At 41.9% G+C, this 19,214-nt stretch overlaps 1 protein-coding gene across 1 annotated transcript in view; it reads left to right on the top strand.

Annotated features, from left to right (window-relative positions):
- The window catches only part of STK39 (serine/threonine kinase 39), a 213,715-nt gene that overhangs the window by 152,369 nt on the left and 42,132 nt on the right, over positions 1–19,214 (top strand). The window contains 1 exon segment of the mRNA XM_016228175.3: positions 19,018–19,070. Coding sequence (XP_016083661.1) covers positions 19,018–19,070 — 53 coding nt within the window.

The raw sequence follows: 19,214 nt of genomic DNA, 5'->3' as shown, positions 1-19,214 counted from the left end.
ACTGAAGTCACATTTTGCTGTAGAGCCCACCCTGTTGAAACGGACAGAGTCTGACCATGCTCATCAATTTTCTTCGCTGCAGCTGCCCTGATCTGAGGAATCGGCAAAGGTTGCAGTAGGCATTTTTGTAGAGTTTTCAATTCCCTACTTGGAAAATTTGTCAACCCACTGACTGATGATCGCCTAGGGAAAATCAGAGGGAATCCAATAAAGTCTGATTTTTCCACTTTGTGGCTGGCCCCTGTCCTAGTTTCCCTTGTGATTTAGAAGTTTCAGTTTTGGCTCAGTCATAAAGTTAATATGGATTTGACTGTTTTGACTTTTATACCTAGAGCAAAATTCTCATTATGGGTTGACCCCAAAGATTTGGAGATTTCCCTCAGAGGAGTGCTTTGAGAAGGTGCTTCGACTTTTGAGAGGATCAAGAAAAACAGCTTACTGCCAAACTACTTGCCCCTGTGTTTAAAAGTACTTTAAATTGCTGAGTACAAAATAATTATGGCCACTCCATTGCCCTGTTAACTGCACCATGGCAGTTCTGCTGAAAGTAGTGGAGAGCTTTGTGGATTTAACCATTTAGACTATGGAATGCAATACCAATTCTAAGGAGCTAAACAAAGGTGTTTCTTAGCATAGGCCTGAAAGAAGTCACAGTGGGACTAAAATGTTTTTTAACAGTGGTGGACTCTTTTTTTCCCTCGGCTATTAATTTGCTTTTCTCTCTTTTTTGTTTTTGTTGGCGGGACGAGGACTGTGAGGGAACTTGGTAAAGGCACCAATCAGATAATGGTATTTATTGAGCACTCACTGTGTGCAGAACATTGGACTAAGCACTTGGGAGAGTACAATATAGTACGGTTGGTAGGCATTTTACCTCTTCAAAACAAGCTTACATTCTAGAGGATGAGCTTAAGTAAACACCAGTGAATGATTGGTATCACCTTGCCCCTGACAGTCTTGAACTTCGGTGGCTTTAACTATGACCTCTATGAAACATCACTTTAGTACTTTTGGTTGCCATCCTTTCCCCTTTGGGGTAATAATTGTATTAATACTGTGGTATAGTGCCTGCATTCCCTTAGTCTGGTGATAGGGAGGCAGTAGAAAGAAATGGAAATAGCTAGGAGAGGCTCATGGATGGTATTGGGAAATAATTTTCATGGGTCAACTAGAATTTTTGCAACCCACCTCCATTTTGGAGACACTGAATAACTTAAAAGTTAATGGGCATTAAAAGTTAATTTTGCATTATCATATATTCTGATGCCAACTTCTCTTGTTCCGGAGAGCTAAGTCAGGATGTGTGCTTGAGAATTACAACAGTATTTTTCAAGCAGTGGGTGCAGGATGAAAGTGCACTCACTTTTGTGGATTTACCTTTAGGTGCTTGTGCCTTGCCTCAAGTGCCTGTAAGTTTTGTTTGGATTTTATTGCACTGTTTTGTCATGGTTTTTCCTTAATGGCAAAGTTAGGTTCATTCTCAGTAACACATTTTGCTCTAGAATTGACTCTGTGGCCGTCGGGGAATAAATCACAATGTTCAGGGACAGGAAACTCATCATAGTGGCCTTGAAGGAGAAGCGGCATATTGAGTGACCGTGAAAGGACAAGTTTTTCCAACCAGTGTTCTACTGTATTATAGAAGTTGTGGCTGAAGTAAGGTCTATTAGGTAGTAGAATTAGTCCTTACAGGGAGGCTATCTTGGACATGAAAATGATACTATCCAAAGGCACACCCAGATTTTCCAAGAGCCCTTTTCCTTACCCCTTGAGTTGTCTCTAGGCACTGCAAGTCTGTATCCTTACCTAAGGCATGTATCTCAGAAAGAGAATAATATAAAAACGATGCACTCTAGCATGATGCAGAGGTGAGCATGAGTTGGAAAAAATGTTTCAGAAGGGGGAATAATCATTTATTTTTCAGTGTTCTCTTTGCCAAAGCTTGAAATGAGACTGTTGAGCTGTGCTCAAAAAACTCCAGAGAGTGAGAAAGTGAGCGAGTGTGTGTCTGTGTGCCTGTGTCTATCCGGCTCCTGGAATGAAGAATTTTGGGACAAAGAAGCAACATGGCCTAATGGAAAGAGCCTGGACCTGGGTGGCCAAGCACCTCCATTTGCATGCTTTATGACCTTCACCAAGTCACCTTCTCTGAGCCTCAGTTTCCTTATCTCTAAAATGGGAATTAAATTCCTGTTCTATCAATTTAGACAATGACCCCCCCTCCCCCCAGGTGGAACAGGGATTGTGTCCAGTCTGATTCTTTTATCTATCCCAGCCTTTAGTATAGTGCTTGGCACACAGTGAGCACTTAACAAAGAGCACCGTTATTATTATCCAGAGGTAAAGGTACTGTCAGCAGCACCTGATTGAGCAACTTATTGAGCAACTGCATTTTGTGGAGGGCTGGACATAACTTTGTGGACCATTATGCAGGAAAGAACCCTGAAGAAGCTTGTTCTACTATACCTCTCGTGCCACAACTCAGACTGCTTCAAAGTCAGAATAGAGATGTTGCATGCCCTTTGGGTGATGTACACCAGGGTGACAAGGAAGAGGGCTAGAATATTTTGAGGTGGGTAAAATATAATTATGATCGCTGAAAGGTTAAAATCTTTATAAAGCAATTCACACCACATGGTGAGGTGTAGGCAAAGTTTAGGGTGGGAGGACAGGGTGAGTAAGAGGATTGGGAGATTTAGAAGAAACCCCTTTTGGAGGGAAAAAAAAGTGCTTCAGTGTGATACAAGTGCCCTATATTCCCTGCCAGTAGATTGCCTGTGGTTGCATCATTGTTTTGACTTGAGCACTTCAGATATACTGTTCTGCTTTCTGGGAGGTCCCAGTAGAGGAGATTTCAGAGGGACCATATGGGCATGCTGTGTGTGTGTATGTATGTATGTGTGTGTGTTGGGGGGGGTATTTTATTGCTGTCTTTTAGGTTTTTTTATTCAGTAGCAGCTGCACCACTACTTATTCAGACAGAAAAAATTGTTTGATTCAATTTTTCAGATATTTGTTTGCCTCTTTATTGTATGTACACATTTAGCCACCCCTGTTATTGAAATTTAAATTGATTTTCAAAGAAAAAAGTAGGAGATATTAGCAGTTTCCACTTCAGATTTGTCTCTCTTTGCCAATGGCTATCAGCAAGCACAAAATACTGTGAATAGAGATGACACTTGCCATCCCTGTGGGGGCCCTTGAGACAGGAGGGAAGCTTGGTAGGTACATTATGCAGCTGTTCAGTTGTGCTGACCTTTGAAGACAGAGGGAGAAGTTCTAGTATTCGATACTCTGCTCTGTTGTGAGGAAGGGGCACTTATTTTAAGTTGCCCAAACTTGAGAAACAGCATAGCCTAAAAGAGCGCAGGCCTGGGAATCAGGAGGACCTGGGTTCTAATCCTGACTCTGCCACTTGTTTGCTGTGTGACCTTGGTCAAATCACTTAATGTCTCTGTGCCACATTTACTTCATATGTAAAATAGGGTTTAAGACAGTGAGCCCCATGTGTAATATGGATTGCGTCCAACCTGATTATCTTGTATCCACCTAACTGCTTAGTATAGTGCCTGGCACGTAGTAAGAGCATAACAAATACCATAAGAAACAAAACAAAAGAACTACCTCCAGGGCCAGTGAACTGAGGCAAGAGACTGCTTATGAGACCCTCAGCTTCCTTGCGGCAGTGAGAGGTGAGGACAGAGGTGTGAAAATAGGTGGAGGGGTATGCACCCCTTAGGAGATCAATCCGTTGTATTTACTGAGTGCTTACTGTGTACAGAGCACTCTACTAAGTGCTTTGGAGAGTACAAGAAAACGAAGTTGGTAGACATGTCCCCTGCCCACAAGGACTTTACAGTCTAGAGGGGGAGACAGGCATTCATATAAATAAATGTCCAAGGAAGAACCAGGCAGCCTAGACGTTTAAGGAGTCTATCATCCAAACACGTTAGAAAGGACCAACACAGACATTCAAGTAAATCAGTCATTCTATCAGTGATATTTATTGAATGCGTACTAAATGCAGAGTGCTTTGGGGAAGCACAGTCAACAGAGTTGGTAGGTGCAATCCCTGCTCACAAGGAGCTCACAGTCTACAAAAGTAAAAGGGGATAAGGAAGAGAGACAGAACAGAAAGAGAACCAACCAAAGAACCAAAGGCTCATTTCCAAGGGAATAGAAGTGCGAAGGAGGAGCTGGGGAGGTCAGGGACTAGAAGCAAGTTGTTTGCTTAGTACAGTACCCTGCACACAGTAAGTACTCAATAAATATCATTGATTGAGTGGAGGATTTCATGGAGGAGAAAGTGACATAAAGAGTTTTGAAGGAAGGTATCTAGGTTGATCAAAGAAATGAGGAAGGCCTTCCAGGTGAGAAAATGGCTTGTGTAATTTTAATGAATTGAAAGGGTTTTATTGAACAGAACATATATTGGGAAATGATTAAATGATGGAAATGAAGGGTTAATGTATGTATCATAGTACATAATCCCCCAAACCAAAGTGTCAGTAAAACACAGTAGGCTTGCATTTTAGGCAGGGGTGCTATTTTCAGTATATCCAAATCCCTGAAGTTGCTTTCCAAGTCTTGGCAGTAAGTAGTATTTAAGAATGAGAAATGTCTGAATGACACCACCAAATTCTGTTAAGTCAATCCAGATGGGAGTTTACCTTATTTTCCAGAGCAGGAAATTAACACTAGCATTATTTCCCTAGTGTAGGATCTGGTTGTATTGTGTAACACAAACTGCTTATTGCACATAGAGTAGGGGGCTGGGGAATTTGATTTGCCCTCTGAACTGATGGAACAGAAACATTTTCACTAAAATGAAAGGCGGCAGAGCAAGGAGGTCGATTCTTGTAATTTTGTTTCCTCGTTTCTGGCCAGGAAAGTGACCCTTCAAGCCCGCACTTAGAAAGGATCCTTGACAAGAGGAGCTGCAGTCATTTTGCTCTCCAAAACAAACCAATATTCCCTTTGTTTCCAGAATTATAATAATTTGAAATCATAAGTTGCTGCCCTTTAAGGGAAACAGTTGGTCAATTGACAAAAGGAGCCTTGATGATGAGAGGAATATGCAATGAGCTGGAAATGGAGGTCTTCAGCTTTCCTAAGAAGCTGACATCAGGATCACGGGCGGCCTTGATTCTGGCTTCTGTAAAAGCCTCAAGTGCAGGAATATTGTAACCAGTCAGAAGCAGAAGCACAGCCCTCTAGTGCAGGAGGTTTCCAACCCCAGCACAGATCATCTTTGGTCCACTAAGATACCATGTCCAATTCTTCCAACCCGCAGCTGTTTGGCACCTAGATTCAGGCACCGGTTTGTGAAATGGGTTATTAATGGCCCCATCAAAGCCTGAAAGAGGTCAGTCCATTGAGGCAGGGACAGAAATGAGTTCTACTCTTCATCCAGTTGGCTCAGCATGAGCTTGTATTTGCGTTCTGTGGAGAGCCACAATTAGAACTGGAACCCGCTGCTCATTTAGTGATGAAAACTCGACTGTTCAGAGTTTTATAAGGCACTGAAATCCCATCTTAGTAATGCTCCATGCTGTCACTGTTGGCCTGCAGCATTTCTCCATGGCAGATCTGTAATAATGGTAATGATGATGATGATGATGGCAGAACTTTGAACTTGAAGCATGTCTGAGACCAAAGAGGTCTCTGCTGTTGGGAATAGATACTGTGAATGCTACTTGTCTGTTCTCTCTCTTGGTAGGATGGGAGCAGATTACCAGTATGTAGGCTAAAATGCCGGATACCTGCTGATTCCATCCAGCCTACGCTCCCAATTAACTTATACTGCCAGGCAGTGCTCCAGCACCTCGGGCATTGTTTGAGCCATGTTCCATCTTCTTCCTTTAGCTTACCCGAGGTTGTCTCTTCAAGTGATTGAACCAAAACAAAACTAAACAATTAAATATCAATCTGCAGGGAAAAGTAAATAGCAGAGATCAGAATTAGGAGTCATTAAATGCCCTGAGCTTCCCTCGCTCTGCAAATTTAGCTACTGGGAGGATGAAAGGACTTTGAGGCAGAGACCCCTCTGTACTAATTTTGCTGCCCGCCCAGAATGTAAGTCTGACTGTTGTAGTTTATGGCCTCACGCTGTTTCCCATTCCCACTGAAGTTGGTTCCATTGCCTCCTGCTCTTTCTGGCTCCCAGATGGACTAGAGTGAATGTCCACACTCCCAGCTTCTCTTGGTGCTAAAGCCGATGGTTAGTTCCAGCCCTAGATACACTTCTAATTTGTGCCAGTCCTGTTCTGTCTTCTGCTGAATAATAATAAGCGCATACCATATAACACCACTGTAACAAACTGTAGAGTTAGATACAAGTTAACCAGGTCAGACACGGTCCCTGTCCCCCATGATGCTGAAGCAGAGTGGCTTTGTGGCAAAAACACTAGACCGAAAATCAGAGAACTGGGGTTCTAATCCTGGCTCTGCCGCTTGCCTGCTGTGTGACCTTGGGCAGCACTCGTAACTCTCTATGCCTCAGTTTTCACCTCTGTAAAATGAGGACTCAGTACCTGATCTCCCTTGGGTTATGTTATTCCCCTTATGGGATTATCTGGTGCCTTTCCCAGCACGGTCACTGCCACATTAGTAAGCACCTAATAAAATGCTACAATTATTATGGGACTCACAGTCCAATACTGAGGGGATGGAAGAATCTTGATCTTCTCCTTGAATTCTGTGCTGTTCTGTGTGGACCCACAGCTATGGGATTTTATTGATTTGTTCAAGTTTATTGCAGAATTGTGCAGTTCCCTGTTTCTGTAGCTATCAGTTGGACATTTTACTTGCACCTGTGTTAGATAAACAGCTTAATCATTTTATGTCAACTAAATCTCTAGATCTCTGACCCAAATCACTGGTCATGTTGTTTGTCTTGAGCCTGAGGATGGCTGATAGGGTGAGACCACTCTGCTCGGTTAATCATCTTGGAAAGGCGCTTGCTGTACTGTTTCATTTGGAAAATTTTCCTCATAAAATTCTACTGCATTGCCCAGCTCCTTTCACCACAGTAACACTATCAATTTACCAAAAAGACTAATGGCATATAGTTTGAAACTCCTAATTTCTTTACTTTGCAGGAAATCTGTAATCTCTTTTTTTTTCCTTCCAGGCCAGCCCTTTGAGAAAAATTGAGATGGTTTAGGTAGACAGGTCAACCTGTTACAGATAAGGTGGAATGTTTAGGTGTGTAAGATTGTGACAGCCATTCCTGAAAGAGTTGTTTTCCCTTTGGCTTTCTTGCATTGGTTCTTGAAAAGAAAACTACATTATCCCTTCAAACCTACATAGCTAAAACTCACTAACTTCATGGCTGTGGTAGCACAGTCGGGAGATGGACATGACTTGCAAACATTTTCTGGCATGCTTCGACTTCTACTGGGTATTTTAGTTACAAGTGAAAATTGGCATGAGCATAGGCTACTAAAGATTGTGTAGCAAGGTCACCTTCAATAATAACTGTGGTATTTGTTCATTGCTTTCTGTGTGCCAAGCCCTGGGCTGGATATATGAAAATCAGATAGGACACAGTCTCAATTACATTTAGGTCTCACAGTCTAAGAGGTAGGGAGGATAGATATTTTATCCCCATTTTCCAGATGAGGAAACTGAGATCCAGAGAAGTTAAGTGACTTGCCCCAGTCACACAGCAGGCAGCTGGTAGAGCTGGGATTAGAACCCAGGTTTCCTGGCTCCCAGGCTCATGCTCTTTCCACTAGGCTGTACCACTTCTCATGTTAGAACGCGGGCTCAGTGTCAAAAGGTAACTGGTCACAGGCCCAGTTTACAGGTCGGGGAAACTCCCAGGTTGAAGTTTTCCCCCTTCTGTCAACTCATTTTTTCCACTCTCCTCTCCTCCTCTTTGCATGAGTGAATGCATTTGCCTCTGCCTCACTGTTTCCCATCTCAAGCATTCTCTGACAGGGCTATCATTAGAACGTAGGAACGAGAACGGGGTGTTTAGTTGGGCAGTTATGAAGGACTTCGGTTGCCTCCTTTATCCATCTTTAAAATAGCCCTGCTGGATCGCAAATCCCTTTCTGCATCACACATGTGAAGTTGGGTGGTTATTATTATAGTTTTTATGGTATTTGTTAAGCCCTTACTCTACATGTCAAGCACTGTTGTGAGCTTTGGGGCAGATAGAAGTTAATCAGTGTGAGCTCTGGGGCAGATAGAAGTTAATCAGGTCAGAGACACAATCCCTGACCCACATGGATCTCTCAGTCTAAGTAGGAAAGAGAACGATTATTGAATTCCCATTTTACAGATGAGGAAACTGAGGAAACTGAATTTAAACCTGCCCAAGGTCACACAACAGGCAAGTGGCAGAGCCTGGATTAAAACCCAGCTCCTCTAACTCCCGGGTCTGTGCTCTTTCCACTAGGCCATGTTGCTTCCATATAGTTGATCATGAAGCCGAAGCTTGGGGACTAAATGGGGTAAAGTATTATTTTGCTACCAAGTGTTGGAGTTCTTTTTACTTCATCTGATTCAGGTGAGGGAGGGTTATTTACTGGCCCGCTGATCGATTGGGGTGGCACCCATTAGTCTTCAGAGGCTGAGAGCATGTTCAGTGCTCACTCAAGAGGCGAGGGCAGGTTTTCATTAATTTCTCATAAATTTGCCAGATTGAACAAGGAAAGGAAAGGGAAGCAAGGAAAGGTTACATTTGAAGGGCTTCTTCATCTAAACAGAGATCTGTGCCAGTTGCAGTGGGCCACGATGCTCACGGAGGGAGAAGAGTCCCATTTAGAAGGCAGAAATTGGCTGACAACCTCTCTACCTTCTGGAGTGGTGGATATTTATGTCATAGTGAGACAAGAGTGACACCGCCAGAACATTCTCAAACCCATGTCCAAATTAGTCTTTATCTGTCATGATTTACATGTCCGGAAGAAAACATAAAGAAAAGGAACGTTTTGGCATTAATGCAATTGTATAATTCTGCCCTTTTATCCAGCAGGAATAGCAATAACTTGAAAATCTTTGCTTCATCTGTAGGCCTGAAGGGGAAGGAATCCTTTGACTCCATTTAAACTTGTATTTATCCTATTGATCTGGCCTATTTATAGATACTGTTTTTTGTCTCATCAGGACCTTACTTTAATTCTCAAATTAGATGTGCTCTCCAAGTTACAAAGGCGTCTCAGCAGCTGTGAGGGGTAATAAACATGAACCCAAGGTTTAGATGTTAACCATTCCTGCATTTGTAAATATTGCATGATATACCCCTTTATTATAGTATCCGGTCAGCAAATTCATCAAGTAGTCGTATGTTTTTTATTTTTTGTATTTATTAAGGTTTTTATTAATCAGGTTGGACACAGTCCCTGTCCCACATGGGGCTCACAGTTTAAGTAGCAGATGATGGCTATATATATCATTACCTAGTGTGTGCAGAGCACTGTACTAAGCACTTGGGAAAGTACAATAGAATCAGTAGACGTGACTCGCCCTCAAGGAGCTTACAATATAGCAGAGGAGGCTGGCAGTAAAGCAAAGTACAGAGGAAAAGGGCAAAGGGAAAATATGCATGATATGTAATAATAATGATAATGCAATAATGGTGGGATCTATTAAGGTCTGTATGGTGTGACAGAGATTCTGTGTAATCAGACCAGACACAGTCATACATGGAACTCACTGTCTAAGAGGGAGAACAGATAGTTTATCCCCATTTTAAAGATGAGGAAACTGAGACTCAGAGAAGTGAAGTGACTTGCTCATGGTCCTACAAGAGGCAAGTGGTAGAGCTGGGACTAGAATTCGGGTCTCCTGACTCCCAGTATCATGCTGTTTTTACTGGACAACACTACCTGAATAGATACATGTAGCATGGTGGATATAACCTTGGCTGCAATATGCCACTGTCTCTTAGGAAAATGAAAAACCAGTGACTTTGCTTAGCTGACAAATCTCCCAGAAAAGTGGCTAATAACGGGCAAATTATAGCAATGAAATTTGCGGTATTGTCCAGAAAGCTGCAATAAAAAATTACTAAGTGGCCGGGAGTGGTGGGGGAGATGTCTTCATATTATTAAGTTTGGGTTGACTCTCATTTCCCAGTCTGAGTGATAAACTCCGTAGACTATAAATGTACAGTGGTGAATATTGGAAACCAGTTGTGAATAATCTATTCCTAGGCATATGGAACAAACAGAATCTCACAAATCCCTCTGGGGCCCCTGGATGTTCGGTTCTGCATTGGGCTCTCTGAGCTAGCTGACAGATGTTTGAAATCGCATGTGTCCAGTGAGCTCCCTATAGGCTACAAATCTAAGAAGCTGCTGTTGACTGCCTGATGATCTCTTGCCTGCTCTTTCTACTCCTCCTGTCGTACACCAGGTGGGAAGGGTGTGTGGCCCCAGCCTCAGAGCGAGGCTTCCCAGGTCTGCTTCAGACAGTATGTCAAAGGGAAAGCAGCAAGCCCAGTTCAGAGACCTGCATCTGATCCGATGTGTACCTGCAAAGTTGATGAGGTGGTATGAATTGGGCATTTTCTAGCTGCTCTCCCTTTTGGACCTCTGGGTTGGGATGATGTGAGCCCGTTGTTAGTTAGGGATTGTCTGTCGGTTGTCAAATTGTATTTTCCAAGTGCTTAGTACAGTGGTCTGCACAGAGTAAGCTCTCAGTAAATATTGAATGAATGAATGATGTTGCTACAGGGCCCAGTGTGAATGCCCATTTAGTACCTTCAGCACAGCTGAGGCCACATCACATGGTCTAGTGGAAAGAGCCTGGGCCTGGGAATTAATTGATTTCTAATCCCAGCTCCATCACTTGAGTTGCGTGACTTTGGGCGAGTTACTTCACATCTCTGTGTCTCAATTTTCTCAGCTGTAAAATGGGGATTTAAATCCTGTTGTCCCTCTCACTTAGACTGTGAACCCCATCTGGGACAGTCGACTGTGTCCAGCCCGATTATCTTCTACCGTCCTCAGTGCTGAGTAGTACTCTGCCTGGCATGTAGTAGTACTTAACAAATATTATTATTATTATTAGTGTTTAAGCCACTTTGGCGTCTCTGGGGCTGACCCAGGCTCACAGCAGTAGGATGATTTGTCTTCAGGGCTCTAGGAGGGTTTCATTTTCATCTAGAAATATTTTATAGGGCTGAACATGAAGCCCCAAGTGGTCGCAACTGCCTAGACAAGGCTGGGCCTCTTGGGTCCCTAGATGAAACTATCCCCATGCCAGTGGCCTGCTCTTTCTAATAATAGTAATAATTATGCAATTTGTATTAAAAGCTTACCAAATGCTAAATACTGCACTGAGTGCTGGGATGAGTATAATTGGATCGGACGTAGTCTCTATCCCGCCTGGGTCTCACAGTATAAGTAGAAGGGAGGAAAGGTGAATCTCCATTTTATAGATGAAGAAACTAAGGCACAGAGAAGGTAGGTGCCTTGCCTGACGTCAACCTGCAGGGTAGGGCCAGAGCTGGAATTAGAACTCAGGACTCTGATTTTCAGGCATGTGCTCTTTCCACTAGAGTACACTGATTCTGTAGACCCATGGCACCAGAGTCTGGCGGGATTATATGATTGGGGAGCTCAGGCATTCAGTGAGTGTGAAGGAATGAGGGCCAGTTTGGAATATGAGGTTGAATTTCTGGCATGTTAAAAGCATGGGAGAGTCCAAGCCCTGTCATCAGCTTCCCTAAATAACATCCTGTCATCATCACAGTGTCACAGCAGCCTCAAGAGTTTGGAATGTTTCCCAGGAGGAGTTGGAAAGAGTTGGAGTCTAAGTCCTGCTGGGACTTGTGACCCTCAAGTAGGAGGATCTACAAATAGGATTGATCCCTGTGCCAGGCTCACACCTGGAAGTACAAAGAATTCTATAGAAGGGAAGGTGTGCTGGGCCAGACCTTGATAAAATCCAAGAAGGGGTAATCCTCGAGCTGATGCCAGTCTAATGACCTGTGCTTAAAGTTTTTCCCTAAGCTTGGCCTTGCTCATTTACAATATGTGAATTATTGAACACCCACTTGGCAAGTACGGAATAACCAAGGGACATGTACCCTACTGCCCAGGGGGACTTACATGCTCATGGGGGAGACAAACATAAAGCTACTGATGACTGGAGGACTTCAAATAAGTAAATTGAGCAGACATACTTATGAGAGCGGACTTCTTTTCATTAGAAAGCTTAGTCTTCTGAATGTGGTGAGGTTTTTTTCCTACTTTTTCCAGAATGAAAAGTGATCAGGCTGGTGGTGTCCACAATATATCATTCATTCATGCAATCATTTATTGAGTGCCTACTGTGTGCAGAGCACCGTACTGAGTACTTGAGAGACTACCAAATAACAAGACAGATATTTTCCCTGCCCACAAGGTTATAGCCTAGAGGACTCCTGCAACTTTGCTGACACTGATATCACCCTCTTCTTCTGCAAGCCATTTCCTTTCCCACTTCCTGGCTTTGCCCATGTAGAGATCTGCATTCCAACTGCCCTCCAATTCCTTTCATTCTGCACTTGAAGCCCAACCAGCCCTTTGGGCTAACTTCTCCCTAAATCACATTTAACACTCCTGAGACCAGCAGCCTAGGAAATTGCTTTTCCAGTTGCCCTTTTCTCTCTTCCCCACACCTCTCTAAACCTTTCCAAATAGGGGAGGGGGAGGCTCACACTAAATCTGAACAGTCAGTCGTATTTATTGAGCGCTTACTGTATGCAGAGCACTGAAGTAAGCCCTTGGAAGAGTGGAATATATCAATATGCAGACACATTCCTTACCCACAGCCAGCTTGCAGGCAGTTGGGTTTTTCAGATTCTTACTCTGGCATTTAAACAAATTTTCCAGATTATTACTTCCTACTATGACTTTGGGGAGTTTTCATTGTGCCTTTTTTTTTTTTTTTACCAATGAACTCGAAACTTTCACAGATCTATTTTTTTTCATGGTGTTTAAGTGCTTCCTATATGCCAAACACTATTCCAATTGCTGGGATAGATAGAAGGTAATCAGGTTGGACATTGACCATGTCCCACATGGGTCTTTAAGTCTTAATCCCCATTATACAGATGAGGTAACTGAAGCACAGAGAAGTTAAGTGATTTGCCCAAGGTCACATAGCAGACAAGTGGTGGAGCTGGGATTAGAACCCAAGTACTTCTGACTCACAGGTCTATGCTGTAACCACTAGGCCATGCTTCTTCTTCACTGTTCTTTATTGTTTATGTCCAACACAGCTGCAGGGAAGAGGAAGAACAGGTATCATTGCCCCCATTGTCCAACTGAAGAAACTGAGGCACAAAGAGATTAGGTGATTTGCCCAAGATCAAATAGCAAGTCAGTAGAGTTATACTGTGGCATTAACCTCTCTCGATTTCCAGCCTATGGCTTCTTTCCTTCTACCCTTCTTCCTCTCCTTAGTAAATCTGTTAAAGCTGGAGTTTTCTGAACTTTATTTCAATGATCAAATTGCCTGTTTGATTGTATTTTCCATATTTTAAGGTTGGCCATGTTGAAAGGCTTCCAGTGCACATTATTATTGCTAACTTATTAGAAAGCACAGTTATGAATGCCAACCAGCATGCTTAATAATACACAAAACATAGAATTAGTCATGAGCCCTGCCCAGGGGATGTATAATCAGACTGTGGCCTTTTCCTAGGACACTGTTGTTTGCCGTCCTGTATTTCCATGACAAAAGTAGTTGATTTTATAGAAGGAGAGATCTTTTTTGCCAGTTCTGTTTCTGTTCATGTTCTGCCTTTTTTTTAATCTGTTTTATTTCCCTTCCATTCTCAAGAGGTAATATTACTGAGTCATGGCTGAGGGTGCCTAGCTGTAGGGTTTAGTTTCTCCCCAGCAGGACTTCATGCCCGGTTACCCAGAAATATGAGTCTGCTTACAGTTTCCTTGCTGAGGAGAATAATGGACCGCAGAAAGACATTCCATTGCTATTAGTTTCCCAAGTAGATTGAGCCAGTCACTGGAAAAAAAGGAAGTGCTGCAGCAATTAAATTTATTTCTGAGCATAGCTGCCTCGCCTTTACGTCAAATGATATGGACTTTGAAACCTTAAAGGACCTTTGCGTTTGCATGGAGGAAATGAACTAAAACTAAGGTAGTAAATGGACATGTTGAAGAGTAAAGGCTCATCCACTGATAGTTTGTGTTGTCTGAGTGCCAAACTGGCATAAGCTTGAGCATCCAACATTGCATAGAGGCAGAGGTTTCTGAGTCTGAATATTGAAAAAACGGTAATTGGACTTGTTGTTTAATCAGTCAACTCAATGGCGAGAGACCCCCACATAAGAATTCCATTAAGTGTGGCCATATTTAAATTAATTCCATTAAAGTTGTTTCAGCTGTCACTCTGAGGAGGGAGTGCTATCTTTTCTTGTCCACTGCAGCAGTGACTGAAGATGAAAAATCAGGATAGCTAGTCTGGTTTCATCAGTACTGACTGTCCAAAAGAGAGTGAAGATTTGCAGCTCATTTTTTTTTTTTGGTAGGTGAAATCTGCTTCAGTTTTAATTATTGCCACTACCATGGATATGCACTTTTGTACAGTATATACACATGAGATAATGTCTCTCTGCTTCTCTTTCTCTTTCTTGATTGTTTGCCCTCTTAATGACTACTATGCAGTAGTGAACATAGGGACTATATAGTTGGATAAATTAAGGTGTGTTGAAGGCAAACATGACATGCACATCATCAAATATTTTACACAAAATGTTTTTTGAGTGATTACACACTTGAAGAACCTCTCTGATTGGCTGGTTGATTTCGCAGACACACGTGCCCCTCAGGCATGTAGTTACCGATCAGAGCATGCATTTTGTGGATTTATTTAATGTAAATCCCGGTCAGTTTAATATAGAGGTTGAAAATTTAAATAGCCCTAGGAAAGAATTTTCATGGAAAGAATTTTCACTTAGGTCCCTTGGGCAGTGGCAACTCTTGTAGATTATAGTTATATGGTACATTAATGGCACCTGTAGCAGTCTATAAAATGTAAAAGAAATTACTGTAGAAGCATGTGCCCTTCCTCATCTCCATCACTTAGAAAAAAACATGTCATGATTCAGGTGTGTGGAAATGTCTGCCCTTCCTCTAGACTTTAAGCTCCTTGTGGGCAGGGAGAGGGCTATCAACTGTATTGTACTCTCCCAAGCACTCAGTGTTCTGCATAGTAAGTGCTCAATAAATATGATGGATTGGTTGCTTTTTAGATGAGTTCAAAACTCCCCTCAATGTTCATACTTTGTACTGGACCCAGCTGGTGAAGTGAGGAGGCTGTCTTCACGTCTCTCCAGCTGAGAATAAAATCACTGCTTTCCTTGCCCTGCTTTTAGGGCCGGGCTCCCAGCCTTGCTCCGCTTGTGTCTCCAACAAGACTTGGAAGTTCTAAGCAGGGATCGAAATCTCTGAAGTGTTCCCGAGTGAAGTGGATTACATCCCGTACTGGCTAGGGCTTCCAAAACTGTGTCTCATTCTTGATGCTGGTCACATGTGCTCTGGCCCTGTATCTCTTGCACGCCAAATGGAAATTTGGGTTTTAGGTGTAATAGGGAGACAACACAAATGCATCTGATACCTGAAGAAATGGATGACTAGAACCATGCATTGTGCAAATGATTTGTATTCAAATGATTAATAATGTTGGTATTTGTTAAGCGCTTACTATGTGCCGAGCACTGTTCTAAGCGCTGGGGTAGACACAGGGGAATCAGGATGTCCCACGTGGGGCTCACAGTCTTCATCCCCATTTTACAGATGAGGGAACTGAGGCCCAGAGAAGTGAAGTGACTTGCCCACAGTCACACAGCTGACAAGTGGCAGAGCTGGGATTCAAACTCATGAGCCCTGACTCCAAAGCCCGTGCTCTTTCCACTGAGCCACGCTGATTGCAACCTACTGTTTCTTGGTCCTGGCTTAATTACTTCTACACCCCTGGCCATAAGCCTATGCATCTTTTACGTGACTGCACCTGTAATTCCTGAGTTTGAGCATTTGCTTATGGTAGCAATAAGGCTCGTGTGGGCATTCTTCCTTGGACCTGTGTAAGAGACGCAGAGAATGGTATGCTAATAATAATAATTGTTGTTTTTGTTAAGTGCTTGCTATATACCAAGCACTGGGGAAAAAACAAGGTAATCAGGCTGGACACAGTCCCTATCCCACACAGGAGTCATGTAAATAGGAAGCAGAACAGGTATTGAATCTTTATTTTACAGATGGGGGAACTGAAGGCACAGGGAAGTTATGACTTTAATCAGTGGTATTTATTGAGCACTTAGGGTGTTCGGAATACTCTACAAGCACTTGGGAAGGTAAAATACAACAGAGTTGATATAGAAGATCCCTGACCTCAAGGAGATTACAAACTAGTGGGGGAAGACAGACATTAAAATAAATTATAGGTGGAGATGTACATAAGTGCTGTGGGACTGGGTAGGGCGTGAATACCGTAGTGCTTATGGAAAACAGACCCAAGTGCTTAGGCATCACAGAAGGGAGGGCTTTGTCGGGGAAGGCCTCTTGGAGGAGATGTGATTTTAGTAAGGCTTTGAAGACAGGGAGAGAGGTGGTCTGTGGGATATTAAGGGGGAGGGAGTTCTAAGTCAGAGAGAGGATGTGAGCAGGGAATCGGCGATGAGAAAGACAGAGTGAGGTGCAGTAAGAAGGTTGGTGTTAGTGGACTTAGGGGTGAGGGGTGGAATGTTGAAAATAGTAGGCAGGTTTTCAATGTCAGAAGATCCCATGTCTGAACCCTGTTATGCATGTTGCAGAGTTGTCTAAGTAGATGTAGAAAGATTTGAATCTAATTGTTTTGGAAAGTCTACACCTCCAAATTTGAGATTTTTAACTTTTAATCATTTACTTAATTTTTGGCCTTGAATCCAACATACCTTCCCTTCAGTTTCATAGAAATCAAGACTACCCTGTGCCATATCAATTAAAGCAAATGTACTTTCAATTAAAGGTGTTAAGTAGGAGATAGAAGAGATTAATTCTTTGTTAAAGAATGACCTTCAGTAGTTGTATCCAATTAGGCGTTTCTCCAACTATATTTCATCTTGATGGGACAAGGCTATGGCTCACAATCAATCATAGTGATCTTTTCAAAAGAGGAGAATATTTTAAGTTGAGCTTCATAAAAGAACGATGAGGCAACCTGGCTAGCTCAAAACCAAGCTAATGTACATGGCAAAGTGTAGATGTAGCATTGATTGTAACGTATCTATTATATACAAGTGAAACCACTATATGTAGCCTAAAAGTAAGACCTTCACTTGAAGGAAACATGCAATATTCTAATACCTAGCTGCATGGTTCTCTTTGGATATAATGAGGTCTTTATCTTTTTAGTTTCACCATGTCATATCAAGTTATCACAAGTATTAAGACTTGTATGTGCAGGATTTTGTGCTAGTTTCTGTTCTCGAGCCAAAAAACACAGACCCTCCTCTTTAATCTAATAATGCTACAGAGCATGTGCTGGAAAGGCAAAGATGGCCATAAAATATCTTTATAATTAGTTTTTGAAGTTTTAAAATACATTCTGTTTTCTCTTATGGAATATTCTTTGAGCATTTCTGTCACCTAGTGGTACTCTTCTAATGATTCTTTTTTTCTCTCAATGGATTGTTTTGGTGGGTACAATTTATTACATAATAGGTATAATTGAACATTGAATAAGGTCAGGATTTTCAGGGCATAAGTACAGTACTTAATGACTTAGTCATCGTAATGTTGTAGAGCCACGTAAACCTCCAGGAAATTACTGTTCTTTCTTACTCATGGGAACAAGGAAAAGAAGTCTTCTTGTAGCAATGAGCATTTTCAGGGCATTACAGGTTGTAAAATACATTTAAGAAACAGATCCCCCTAAGTAATTATTCCTCAGAGAGTCCTCTCTTTAGGTTTCTTTCAGAAACATGATCAGTATGTTTAGGGATAGATTAACTCCCCCCCCCCCATCTTGGGGGCAGTGATAATAATAATAAAGATGGTATTTGTTAAGCGCTTACTATGTGCTAAGCACTCTTCTAAGCACTGGGTCCTTTGACCCCACTTTCCCCCATGAAAGGGGACATTTGAAAGGTGTGGGCATTTGGAGGGCTGGCTGCAGTGTGGGCTGGTTTTAAGTGGAACAGCCTGTATTTAATTCATGCTTCTCTCATATTGAAGGAAAATTTTCAGTGCAGCTTGAAAGTGGGTGGGTCAGCTGTAGACAAGCCCTGCTGGCTTCGTGTACATAAACAATCAGGAGGAAGGGGAAATTCACCTGGGACAAACAGAATTGATTAGTTTGGGAAAACTCTCCTCTAGAAAGCCCAGCCTTGCTGTAAAAGGAAGAAGTGCAAGAATGCCTGGAGTAAACAAGGTTTTGTACTTTTGGTGGGCCAGTAGTCATGTCACATTTTATATGCTTTAGAGATATGTTGGTCACTTATTTTTATGGATTATGGAATTCCTGTGAATTCCCTTTTGCAAGTCCCTCTCCATGAAGCTTAATTTAACATTTGGATCTGATCTAAAACTCACTTGGTTCTCTCACTCCCTTCCCAGCATTCTTATTTTATTTTGTTCAACATAATAACATTAGTGGTCAAGAAAATGATGAAAATCATAAAGGAAATTATGCTTGTAAAGTTAGGGTAAATATGGGCAAATTGTCCCTTTAATAAATTTGAAAGTATGTTAGTACCTAGAACAGGTCTTTTATTAAGATTTTCAAATGTCAAAACAGATTTGATGATTCTGATGTTGTGCTATATTTAAAAATTAATATATAGATTTTTTTTCCCCAGGAAATATCGTGAGAAGTTCAAGTACTCTTAAATTCCCCGTGCCTTTTCTTTAATTTATGTCTGGTGTTTATTCCAGTTGGGGGAATAATACTGTAACATAAAACTCTAAAATACTGTATACATATTAACAGCAATTCATGTAAAAATTTGAATACAGTTAGTTTGATTAAGCAGAGCTTCATTGGATTTTAATGTGCCGTATGGAATTTTTTCAGGAACTCCAGAAAGGAACTTAATGACATACGATTTGAGTTTACTCCAGGAAGAGGTAAGTTTTAATTAAAAGTATTCATTTATTGTCCAAAAGGGCATTTCAGAAATTGATTACTGTTTGTGGTTAATAAATTTCAATTCCAAAGTGCTTTCTCCCTAAGATTTTATGTCACTGTAGTGAATGAAAACCAAGGTATCA

This window comes from Ornithorhynchus anatinus, chromosome 9 (genome assembly GCF_004115215.2).
Source record: "Ornithorhynchus anatinus isolate Pmale09 chromosome 9, mOrnAna1.pri.v4, whole genome shotgun sequence".
NCBI classification, from domain to species: domain Eukaryota; kingdom Metazoa; phylum Chordata; class Mammalia; order Monotremata; family Ornithorhynchidae; genus Ornithorhynchus; species Ornithorhynchus anatinus.
Note: the sequence above shows the minus strand (reverse complement) of the source record. Positions and strands in the feature narration are given on the sequence as shown.